The sequence below is a fragment of the Jaculus jaculus genome, chromosome 5 (assembly GCF_020740685.1).
Source record: "Jaculus jaculus isolate mJacJac1 chromosome 5, mJacJac1.mat.Y.cur, whole genome shotgun sequence".
Taxonomy (NCBI): Eukaryota; Metazoa; Chordata; class Mammalia; order Rodentia; family Dipodidae; genus Jaculus; species Jaculus jaculus.
In genome coordinates, this window is record NC_059106.1 from 109,387,300 (window position 1) to 109,400,324 (window position 13,025).

General features: G+C 40.3%; 1 protein-coding gene across 3 annotated transcripts in view; it reads left to right on the plus strand.

Moving 5' to 3' along the window:
- Positions 1-13,025, plus strand: part of Atad2b (ATPase family AAA domain containing 2B) — a 251,148-nt gene that overhangs the window by 76,255 nt on the left and 161,868 nt on the right. For all 3 annotated transcript variants that reach the window (XM_045148831.1, XM_004663758.2, XM_045148830.1), the window contains exons 10-12: positions 1,445-1,556; positions 4,597-4,712; positions 5,565-5,739. In XM_045148831.1, coding sequence (XP_045004766.1) covers positions 1,445-1,556; positions 4,597-4,712; positions 5,565-5,739 — 403 coding nt within the window. The remainder of the gene's footprint in view (positions 1-1,444; positions 1,557-4,596; positions 4,713-5,564; positions 5,740-13,025) is intronic.

A 13,025-nucleotide genomic window follows, 5' to 3' on the forward strand; every position in this document is an offset into this window, starting at 1 on the left:
TTTGAGAGGAAAAAAAGAGAAAAAGAGAGAAAGAGGCAGATCTATGAGAGAGAAAGAGAGAATGAGTGCTCTAGGACTTCTAGCCACTGCAAATGAACTCCACATGCCTGTGCTTATTTACCTGGGTACTGGGAATTGAACCTTGGTCCTTTGGCTTTGGTGGCAAGTGCCTTAACTGCCAAACAATCTCTCCAGCTCCTGGGTTTCACTTCTGAAAGGTCCTTTTTTTTTTCTTTCAATTTTTTATTTATTCATTTTGAGAGCAACAGACACAGAGAGAATGACAGATAGAGGGAGAGAGAGAGAATGGGCGCGCCAGGGCTTCCAGCCACTGCAAATGAACTCCAGACGCGTGTGCCCCCTTGTCCATCTGGCTAACGTGGGACCTGGGGAACCGAGCCTTGAGCCGGGGTCCATAGGCTTCACAGGCGAGCGCTTAACCGCTAAACCATCTCTCCAGCCCCAAATTTTTTTGTTTATTTTTATTTATTTATTTGAGTGTGACAGACAGAGAAAGAGAGAGAGAGAGAGAGAGAGAGAGAGAGAGAGGGAGGGAGGGAGGGAGGGAGAGAATGGGCGTGCCAGGGCCTCCAGTCGCTGCAGACGAACTCCAGACGCGTGTGCCCCCTTGTGCAACTGGCTAACGTGGGTCCTGGGGAATCAAGCCTCGAACCGGGGTTCTTAGGCCTCACAGGCAAGCGCTTATCTGCTGAGCTATCTCTCCAGCCCTGAAAGGTCCTTTTTTAAAAAATATTTATTTATTTATATGAGAGAGAGAAGGTGTGTGTGTATGTGGGGGGGGGGGGGCAAGCCCAGGGCCTGTAGCCTCTGTAAACGAACTCCAGATGCATGTGCCACCTTGTGCATCTGGCTTACATGGGCACTGGGGAGTCGAACCTGGGTCCTTAGTCTTTGCAGACAAGTGCCTTAACCCTTAAGCCATCTCTCCAGCCCCTGAAAGGTCCTATTGCTCACATTACCACACTTGAGGACCAAGCTACCAATGTAAGAACCAGTATTTCCTAAGTTAGAATAGATAGAGCTCTTTGGGAAAATAGATTAACCATCTGGTTTGCTTTATCTAATGAATAACTGGTTTTGGTCACTTGAATAGAATTTAGGAAAAGTAGTTTAAAATATGAAATTGAGCCAAACATGGTGGTGTATACCTTTAATCCCAGCACTTAGGAGGCAGATGTAGGAGGATATCTGTGAGTTCAAGGCCAGCCTGGGACTACAGAGTGATTTCCAGGTCAGCCTGGGCTAGAGTGAGACTTTACCTTGAAAAAAATAAAACAAAAAAAAAAAAACCAAAAAATTAAAAATTGCAGTCTTTTTACTTTCTGGGTTATGAGAAAATATCAAAATATATTAAAAATGTTAACTTATTTTGATTCCAAAAATATTAAGGTTTTAATGCTGTGAACTTTTTTACAAATTTCAGATGTTTACCTATGAACTTCAGAGCAGAAGATTTAGCAAGTGGTATTCTCCGAGAAAGGGTTAAAGTGGGTGCAAGCTTGGCTGATGTTGACCCAATGAACATTGATAAATCCGTAAGTTCATAAGTATTTTTCTAGAAGTAGTTTTCTTTAAAATGCTATACTTATGTGTTTATTTTTAAAAATTTATTTAAGGAAGAGAGAGAGAGAATGGCCTACAGCCACTGCAAGTGAACTCCAGACACATGCACTACCTTGTGCATCTTGCTTTACGTGTGTACTGGGGAATGGAACCCTGGTCCTTACGCTTTGTAGGGAAGTGCTTTAACTGCTGAACCATCTCTCCAGCCCCTTAGAAGTAGTTTTTTTGGTGTTTGAATTTTTTTTATTTCAAAAGCAACTCATGAAAAAGTAGATGCTTCAGATATAAGCAATATTATATTTTCATGCATGTGTTTTGGAACCTAAGAATCTGGGGCATGTGTGATGTTTATTTAACGTTTTTCATTTCAGATTAGAAATGAGATTTAAGAAGATAGGGTATATTATTTATTACTATTGATAGTATCTTAGTTGGGGATAATTTGGAATAAGATTACTATATCTGATTTTCCCCCCTTGTTATCCTAAGTCTTTGTGTACATAATTTAACTGATTCATTTATGGTAAAGTATTTTAATAGTTACACTTATATTTGATAATGAAGCTTTAACTATCTGCAGTCAAATGAATAGAGTGAGTTTTTTTTGTACGTTATTAATGAAGATTTAAGGAAATTTCAGCATATTATATAAGTCAAAAATCCTTCAAAAACAGTACATTTTCTCACAGTGACCTTAACTTATCATGTTTGTTCATTTTCATTACTGGTAGTTTAGTGTTTTACATCTGTTAAGTTTAGATATATCTGCTACTCAGTTAAAATAACTTATTTTTTAAAAAATATTTTAATTTTTCTTTATTTATTTTAGAAAGAAAGACATATGCAGGGTGGGGGGGGACAGAGAAAGAGAGAGAGAGAGAATGAATGAGAATGAGTGTGCCAGGACCTCCAGCTGCTGCAAACGAATGCCAGATGTGTGCGCCCCCTTGTGCATCTTGCTTACGTGGGTCCTGGGGAGTTGACCTGGGTCCTTTGGCTTTGCAGGCAAGTGCCTTAACCACTAAGCCATTTCTCCAGCCCAACTTATTTTCTTATAATATGATAATATATGTATTTAACCTTTTTTAATTTTTCTAATTTATTTAAGGTTATTTTTTCTGCATAATAATCATGGTAAAACTTTTTCTAGTACCTTAGTTGAACAAAGAAGTAGGGAAAGAGATCTACCATTAATCATCATGGTAAATTTTCCTTTAAGCAGTTTTTTAAAAAAATTTCTTTGCCGGGCGTGGTGGCACACGCCTTTAATCCCAGCACTCGGGAGGCAGAGGTAGGAGGATCGCCATGAGTTCAAGGCCACCCTGAGACTACAGAGTTAATTCCAGGACAGCCTGGACCAGAGTGAGATCCTACCTCGAAAAACCAAAAAAAAAAAAAAAAATTCTTTATAAAGTATTCTGTTTGTTTGTTTGTTTGTTTGTTTATTGATTGATTGATTGGTTTTTTGAGGTAGGGTCTTGTTCTAGCCTAGGCTGACCTGAATTTACTATGTAGTCTGAGGCTGGCCTTGAATTGAAAGTGATCGATCATCCTATGTCAGCTTCCCACGTGCAGGGAATAAAGGCGTATGACACCAAGCCCACCCTCTTTACAAAGTATTTTAAAGCTAAAGTATTATGAATGAGTGGAACCATCATTGTGAATTGTGCTATATAAATGTTTCTGCAAGTATTTTCTTTAAGTGTCCTGTATAGAGAAATATTTAATTTCTGTGGAAAAGAAATACAGTATGAATGAATAAAATTTTGTTAGATTATGCTGAATTCTGGAGAGCCACTGTTGTAGCTAAGATTTTTTTGCTGTATTCATTCAGATTTTTATCTACAGGGGGAACAGTATTACCTCTGTTGAGAATGCATAATATATATGTAATTTTGAAAGGCATGTAAACTATAATTACATAATTTTGACATCTCCTTATAGATACTCATTAAAGTTGAGCATTATTGCAGTTACTTTTTCATTGCTAGGACAATCACTTGACCAGAAGCAGCTTATGGGAGGAAGGAGTTTATTTAAGGTTTATAGAATCCAAGGGGAAACACCCATCAATGGCAGAAAAAGCTAGCTCCCTTCCATAGATGCATAGCAGAGAGACGCTACCAAACAGCCAGAAAACCAGGTCAGACAGACCTCAAACTGGCTTTGAACATACATTAGGGCTGTACTTAAGATCCACCCTTTCAACCCCTCCAGCTGGTTGTTGGAGACTCAATTTTCAAGCTTAATCACAAATACCTCAGGCTATGGAGGACATTTATTCATATTCAAATGACTGCAACATTAATCTGAATCCTGTGTGAGTGGATTAAAGAAAAATAGATTTATTTTCCTCATCTGAATTTTATTGTTTTATTTTTCTACACTAATTTGTATGTTTGAAGGCTTCTACTGAAGAAATTGTAGAATTTACAATTAAAAACAAAACAAAACAAAACTTCTGGTGGGGTGTGGTGGTGCATGCCTTTAATACCAGCACTCAGGAAGCAGAGGTAGGAGGATCATGGTGAGTTCAAGGCCACCTTGAGACTACATAGTGAATTCCAGGTCAGCTTGGGCTAGAGTGAGACCCTACCTCAAGAAAAGAAAAAACAGAAAAAGCCTGACATAGTGGTGCACACCTTTAATCCCAGCATGTGGGAGGTTGAGGTAGGAGGATTGCTGTGAATTTGAGGCCAACCTGAGACTTAGTGAACTCCAGGTTGGCTTGGGTTAGAGGGAGACCCCTGGGGAAAAACCAAACCCAACCCAACTCAACCCCACCCCACACCCACACCCACACCCAATCCCAGCCAGGCATTGTGGTATGTGCCTTTGATTCACCTGGGACATAGAGATAGGACCACTGTGAGTTCCACGCCGTGCTGAGACTACAGTGTGAATTCCCATTCAGTTTGGGCTACAGCGAAATTATACCTCAAAATCAAACAAAAAAAAGTATGGAATCTATAAAATTATTTTATATTTAATTTTCTTTCTCTCTTCCCCAAGGTGCGGTTTGATAGCATTGGTGGATTGAGCCATCATATTCATGCACTTAAGGAGATGGTAGTATTTCCTCTTTTATATCCAGAAATTTTTGAAAAATTTAAAATTCAGCCTCCAAGGTATGTTGTCATAGATGTTTACTACTATGTTATTAATTGATTTTATTTCAGTTAATTACTAATTGTAAAATAATATTTCCTATGTATTTTTAAAAATTTTATTTTACTTGAGAGAGAAAAAGACAGAGAATAAATGAATGTGAATGGGCATGCCAGGGCATCTAAACCACTGCAAACGAACTCCAGATACATGTGCCACTTTATGCATCTGGTTTACGTGGGTCCTGGGGAATTGAATCTGGGTCCTTAGGCTTTGCAGGTGGGTACCGTAACCACTAAGCCATCTCCAGCCCTCCTATGTATTTTTTAAAAAAATTTTAAATTCTTTAACTTTCTTTAAATATTTCGAGGTAGGGTCTTATTCTGGCCCAGGCTGACCTGGGATTTGCTATGTACTTCAGGGTGGCCCTGAACTCACAGTGGTCCTTCTACCTCTGCCTCCCGAGTACTGGGATTAAAAGTGTGAGCCACCACACCTGGCTCTCCTATGTAGTTTTTAATATGTTGTAGCAATGACAGGTATGAATGAAAGTTCACGATATAGGGTTCAAACACTTGCTTTCCATTTTAGGATTTAGGAGTCATGCACAAGACTATATTCTTTATACTGATACAGAATTTCTGGGTCTTGCCAAGTGCTATGTACTTTAAGTTTTTTCTTGAGCATTGGAGCTTGGTTCTTTGAGGATTCAGCAGAGTGAAACTTTTGCTTATATGCTAGAAAAAGCTTCATCAGTGCTTTCCTATTTATAGTATATGTTAATCCAAAATTACATGTTGGAGGAGGGGTACTCTTTTTAATTGGTTATCAGTGGTGATAATATTACCTTCTTCTATTCTTTATTGTTCTAGGGGCTGTTTATTTTATGGCCCTCCTGGCACAGGTAAAACCTTGGTTGCCAGAGCATTAGCTAATGAATGCAGTCAAGGAGACAAAAAGGTGGCCTTTTTTATGCGAAAAGGAGCAGATTGTTTGAGCAAGTGGGTTGGTGAGTCTGAAAGGCAACTTAGGCTTCTTTTTGATCAGGTAAGAGAAATTAGCTAAAGCATGGATAACTTTTTAAAATAATACATTTGTTTGCAAATACAGTTGTGAGTTGACCTCTTTTACAATTACTATGTGAAATTCAGGATCAGTAATTTTAAATTGTTTTCTTTAAAGGCATAGTTATCACTTACTATCTTTGGGGACTTGGTTCCAGTACTCCCCAGGATACTAAAATCTGCTTTTGTTCAACTCTAGCATACATTATTTTCATAGAGCCTTGTATACATATTCCCACATGTTTAAAGTAATCCCTTGATTACCTGTAATAATACAATGTAAAATCCATATAAATAGTTGTATTGTTTTTGGAAATAATGAGAAATGTTTGCACATATTTAGTACAGAGGATTTAAAAAAGTTTTTTTGTTTATTTTTATTTATTTATTTGAGAGTGACAGACATAGATAAAGAGGCAGATATATAGAGAGAATGGGTGTGCCAGGGCCTCTAGCCACTGCAAATGAACTCCAGAGGTGCGCCCCCTTGTGCATCTGGCTAATATGGGTCCTGGGGAATCGAGTCTCAAACTGGGGTCCTTAAGCTTCACAGGCAAGCGCTTAACCACTAAGCTCTCTCTCTAGCCCAGAAGATTTAAAAAAAATTATTATTTTTTTGTTTTTTTAAACTAATTTATTTATTTGAGAGTGATAGAGAAAGAGGCAGATAGAGAATGAGAATGGGTGCGCCAGGACCTCTGACCACTGTAAACGAACTCCAGATGTGTGCACCCTCTGACTAACAGGGGTCCTGGGGAATTGAGCCTTGAAACAGGGTCCTTAGGCTTCACAGGCAGGCGCTTAACTGCTAAGCCATCTCTCCAGCCCTAAATTAATTTTTTTTTCTTTTTGTTTATTTATTTGAGAGGGACAGACAGAGGGAGAATGAGGCAGAGAAAGAGGGAGGGAGGGAGGGAGGGAGGGATAGAGGGGGAGAGAGGGGGGGGGAGAATGGGCACACCAGGGCCTCCAGCCACTGCAAACAAACTCCAGACACATGCGCCCCCTTGTGCATCTGGCTAACATGGGTCCTGGGGAATCGAGCCTCGAACTAGGGTCCTTAGCCTTCACAGGCAAGCTTTAACCGCTAAGCCATCTCTCCAGCTCCTAAATTAATTTTTTTATTGACAACTTCCATAATTGTAGGCAATAATGCATGGTAACTCCCTCCCTTATTCCACTGTCCCCTTTGAAATTCCACTCTCCATCATACTCCTTACCCCTCTCAATCAGTCTTTATCTCCCTCCCTCCCTCTCTCTCTCTGTTTGGTTTTTTGAGGTAGGGTCTTGTTCTGGCTCAGGCTGAACTGGAATTAACTATGTAGTCCTAGGGTGGCTTCGAACTCACAGTCATCTCCTACCTTTGTTTCCTGAGTGCTGGGATTAAAGGCGTGTGCCACCATGCCCGGCTCTGATCTCTTTTTTTATTTTTTATTTTTGGTTTTTATTTGAGGTAGGGACTCACTCTAGCTCAGGCTAACCTGGAAGTCACTATGTAGTCTCAGAGTGGCCTTGAACTCACAACGATTTTGTGTAGGTAGTATCCAGGCACTGTGAGGTTGTGGATATCCAAGCCATTTTGTGTCTGGAGGAGCATGTTGTAAGGAGTCCTACCCTTCATTTGGTTCTTGCATTCTTTCCACCACCTTTTCTGTAGTGGACTCTGAGCCTTGGAAGGTGTGATAGAGATGTTTCAGTGCTGAGCACTCCTCTGTCACTTCTTAGCACCATGGTGCCTTCTGAGTCTTCCTAAGGTCACTGCCATCTGAATAGAGAAGCTCAGAGAATTTTTTTAACGTCTTGATCTGTAGTTGGTTGAAACTGTGTATAAAGCCAGATGTGGTGGCATTTGCCTTAAATTACAGCCCTTGGGAGGTATAATGTTGTAGACAGCTTCATGTTGCTGCAATGAACATCCAAACCACACACAGTGCAGGGGAGGAAGGGATTTATTTCAACTTACAGATCCATGGGAAGTTCCATCCATGGCAGAAGAAGCTGGTTCCCTTTCATAAATCCAAGCAGCGAGAGAAACCACCACCAGCCAAGAAAAAAAGCAGCAAGAACAAAGCTAGCAGCAAGCACAACTAGAACTCAGACCTTCAATATACCTTTGGGCTAGAATTCAGTTTTCACCCCCAGTGACACCTCCTTCAGTCAGGGGACTGGAGATCCAAGTTACACGTTTAATTTCAACACCTCAGTCAATGGGGAACATATATTCAAACTACTGCAAGTACTATAGATGGAGAGGAATTTGAGAAATCATCTGTTATTTTCAACTTGTATTTTTGGAGATAGACTTCTTCAGGAAATGAGCCTCTTAATTGTGAGCACTGTAAAATCAAAGCAACATACTTTCAACATATATAATGGCACAAGTTAACATTTGCATTGTTATAAGGCATAAGGAGAGACTGGAGCAGTGTCAAATCAATAACCATCATGTAAACATCAAACACCTACACTTCAGGTCTCACATCTATAACCAGCAATGACAGACTCTGGATTTTCACTTTCCATTCCCCCAGCTTGGCTGAGTAGCCAGGAGAAAATTGAGCACTCTGGTAGCCATTGTCCAGTTCTCGTATGTTCAAAACATGTTCAGGTCTCCATTGCAAGCCACAGTCCACCTTATAATAGCCTCATCAGCCTTCAGTAGAGGGATGCCCCCTCCTCTTCATATGCTATGTTTGAATAGCATCTCCTGGAACCATTTGTACTTTACGATCCACTTCCATGCATGATTTATGCTTCTAAAAACAATACCAGGTATGCAGGGACACAGCCCTTGTTAATCCTGGGGGAAATAAATCTTGATCATGAAGAGCAGGTTACCTCCTTCAAGTCATCCCCTTTCAAAAGAGTTTGTGTTTCTACCATGCAGTTTTTGCTGGGTGGAATCACCTCAGAGATCTTTCCATTGTTTCATTGTAAGGCAGTGGGCCATCCTTAATCATGGTAATATGCTTGGTAATGGTAGCTTTAGTAAACTGTGCTTGAAATTTTCCAACTTTAAATCTTATTATCTTTCAGTCCTATGTCTTCAGCCAAGCAAAGCACATCCACCCATTGCTTTCAAATCCAACCTTGATAAAACTCTCTGGGCATGGGCAGTGGAATGCTACCAGCCTTTCTGCCATTAGCCCAGTTCCAACAAAGTTCTCTGTTCTCTCTCTTTCCCCTTTGAAAGTTCTTAAGGAAAGCTTCCAAATATAATTTTCTATGCATTTAGCATTTTCAAACTCTCACCAGAATAGCCTGTATAAATTGGCTTATTGCTCTGGAAGGTGCCCTCAGTCCCATGTACCAATTCTATTCATATTCCACCAGCACATAAAGTTCCAAAAGACCAAAATTTACATGGTAAGATTCATTATGCAGCAACATCCCAACTCTTTGCTGGAATGAACTTCCAAATATACACAAATGTATGTGAGGAATAGGATTTATTTCAACTTACAGTTCCAAGGGGAAGTTCCACTGATGCTGCAAGATTTTCTATTAATAAATGCAAGCAGAGAGAGAAACCATTACCATCCAACAAAAATGGAGCAAGCACAAAACTGGCAGTACAGGACCCTAGAGCTTAGATCTCTCTGAATACATTTGGGCTGGAAATCAGATCTGCCCTCAATGATATCTTAGGGCTGGGACTGGATACATCCCCAGTGATATCTCCTTGAGCCAGGTGGATGGAGATCCAAGTTACAAGCTTTAATAAAACACTTAAGTTGGGGCTAGAGAAATCACTTAGTGGTTAAGGTGCTTGCCTGCAGTACTTGATGACCCTAGTTTGATTTCCCCAGTATTTACATAAAGCCAGATGCACAAAGTGGTGCATGTATCTGGAGTGTATTTGCAGTAACTAGAGGCCCTTGTTTCCCCATTCTCTCTCTCCTTTTCTCCCCCTCTGTTTTTTTCTCTCTCCTTGCAAATAAACAAATCTTTTTTTTTTTTTTTTTTTAAAAAAAACACCACCTGAGTCAAGGGTGGACATACATTCAAACTACCAGGTAGAGGTTGGAGGATCACTGTGAGCTTGGGGCAAACCTGTGACTCCAGAGTGAAATCTAAGTCATTCTGAGCTAGAGTGACATTCTTCCTTGGAAAAAAATAAAACAAAACATGTATACCAAACTTATGTAGAAGGCTGATTATATTCAGCTGTTTTGCTAGTACATTTCTGATGATTCAGAAAATTATTTAAGTGGCTACCATGTATTCAATAAATGCTATGTTATAAGGTAATTATTGGATTATAATCCAGTTTAGATAATGGTACAGACACAAATGTAATTGTAAAAAGAATCTAAAAAATCTATTTCATGAGTTGAATATTAGACAAATTTCTGTCACTGTGATAAAATACCAGGTATAACTAACTTACAAGAAATGAGTTTAGGGTTGAAGATAAGGCTTAGCAGTGCTCACCTGCAAAGTCTAAGGACTCAGGTTTGATTCCTCAGTTCCCATGTAAGCCAGATGCATAAGGTGGCACATGCGTCTGGTGTTCATTTTCAGTGGCTAGAGGCCCTGAAGTATCCATTCTCTCTGTAAAATAATAAATAAAATAAAAAAATGAGTTTAGGTTTGGAGAGATTTTTCAGTCGTTAAGGTGCTTGCCTGCAAAGCCTAATGACCTGGGTTCAGTTTCCTAGTACTCATGTAAAGCCAGATACACAAAGTGGCACATGTGTGTGTCTAAAGTTCTTTTGCAATGGCTGGAAGCCCTGGCACACCCATTCTTTCTGTCTGTCTTCTCTCCTCTGCTTGAAAATACATGAATAAAAATATTTTTTAAAAAGTGAGTTTATTGGCAGTCCTGGAGTAATCCAGGATGGCTACTCTTGATCTTTGTTGATAAGGATAATGAAGAAGGTAGTCACACATGATGGCACATCTTAGCACTTAGGAGGCAGAGGTAGGAGGATTGGCCCTGAGACTACATAGTGAATTCCAGGTCAGCCTGGGCTAGAGTGAGGCCCTCCCTTGAAAAATAATAAAAACAAACAAACCAGGGGTGTGTGGGGGAAAACAAACAAAAAAACCCCCAGTATCTGTATGGCTCCTAAGGATGGATGGGCTGAAGTTGGGGTCTGGTTCATGGGAGACTTCAGATTTCAACAGCCCATGTGGGCCAAACCTTCAGTGCTCCATCAACCTTACCAAAAATGGCCAAAAAGTCTTTGGGAACTGTCAACAAAGCTACAGAAAAGTCTGTGAAGACCAGTGGACCTCACAAACGGAAACAGCAAGCCTTCACTGTGAAGAAGATAACTGAGAAAACTCTTAAAGCAAAAAGCTTTGCTCTTGCTTCCAGTGACACCTGTCCAGGAATAGGAAAATTTTTTTCCTTTAATCGTTTAGATTTTGAGAGTTTTGACTTCCCTGAAGAGCACCAGATTGCACATCTCCTCTTCAGTGGAATTGCCTCTTAAGATCCTCAAAGAAAGGGTTTGAAAAGCCATTTCTCTTGGGCCTATCTTCACTCTGTTTTTTTTTTCTTTCTTTTTTTGTTTTTTCGAGGTAGGGTTTCACTATAGTCTAGGCTGACCTGGAATACACTCTGAATTCTCAGGGTAGCCTTGAACTCATGACGATTCTTCTACCTCTGTCTCTTGAATGCTGGGAATAATGGCTATCTTTGCTCTTGAAGATACCATCTCCACCATGGGAATCTAATCTGTTACAGTCTCCTTCAATCATCCTGTCCAGCATGGACATTGCATTGCCTCCTGCTTGTTATGTTATAGATGTTTAACTTTCTTCCCTTTTAGTTTGTGGATCTTGTATTAATAAAGCATTCTTGGTTTTTCGGGGAAAAAAACAAAAAAACATCCAAAAGAGTTTATTTTGTCTCACAGTTTGGAGGTTTCATTTTGTAGTTGGTCCCTTTGGTTTGGACCTGTGGTAAAGCAGTACATCATGATCGAGCATTTGGCTGAACAAAATTACTTAACTCATCAGTCAGGAAGCAGAAGTGAATAGTCCCACAGTCGTCTTCAAGACTGCCACTACTTGCCTAAGAAACGCCTACTAGGCCCTACCTCCTGTGTTTCACTACCTTCTAATTTAAGGGCTGCCTTGCAGGTCCAGGAAATTAAGAACTGGACCTTTTGGGGATCATTTACCCAAATCAAACTAGGTTATAAACACATGGCTGAGAATTCAGAAGTAAATAAATGATTTCATTTGTTTATTTTTATTTATTTATTTATTTGAGAGCGACAGAGAGAGAAAGAGGCCGATAGAGAAGGGGCATGGCAGGGCATCCAGTCATTGCAAAAGAACTCCAGATGCATGTGCCACCTTGTGCATTTGGCTTATGTTGGTCCTGGGGAATTGAGCCTCGAACCTGTGTCCTTAGGCTTCACAGGCAAGCGCTTAACCATTAAGTCATCTCTCTAGCCCATAAATGAATGATTTTAAAAGCCAGTGAGGTGAATGAATTTTATTGCAGTCATTTGAATGGATGTTCCCCAGGAGATTCAGGAGTTTTATTCAAGCTTGTAACTTGGTGTCACAGTGGGTGGATCCTAGGGTCCAACCCTAAGGTGGGTTTGGAATTCCAGTCTATAGGTATGCAAAGTACCTGAGCTTGGCCTGGGGTTCCTAAGTGAGCTTGCTTGTTTTTGGTGGTGGTTGCTTTTCTCTGTTTGTGGGCCTGTGAAAGGGGGGCCAACTTCTTCTACCTTTAGGTAGCCTTGCCTCTATCTGTAAACTTTTTTTTTTGTTGTTGTTCATTTTTTAAAAAATTACTTATTTATTTATTTGAGAGCGGCAGACACAGAGAGAAAGACAGATAGAGGGAGAGAGAGAGAATGGGTGCACCAGGGCCTCCAGCCTCTGCAAATGAACTCCAGACGCGTGCGCCCCCTTGTGCATCTGGCTAATGTGGGATCTGGGGAACCGAGCCTCGTAGGCTTCACAGGCAAGCACTTAACCGCTAAGCCATCTCTCCAGCCCACTATCTGTAAACTTTAATAAATCCCTTCCTCCCACAATGTGTGTCTGGTTTGGAAGTTCATCTCAGCAACCTAAGGCTGACTGGGACAGTTATTTAGGCTACTATTAAATGTCACAGTGACTGTAAAAAGAGTTATTTTCTAAAGTAGAATATGTTAGTATGCAGCAGGAGATCTAGGTACTTAGGAGATTGAGACAGGATGATCACTTGAGCCCAAAGGTTCCAGAATAGCCTGAGTAAAAAAGCAGGCCTGGTGGCACACACCTGCAATCCCAGCACTTGCGAAGTTGTTGTGTGAG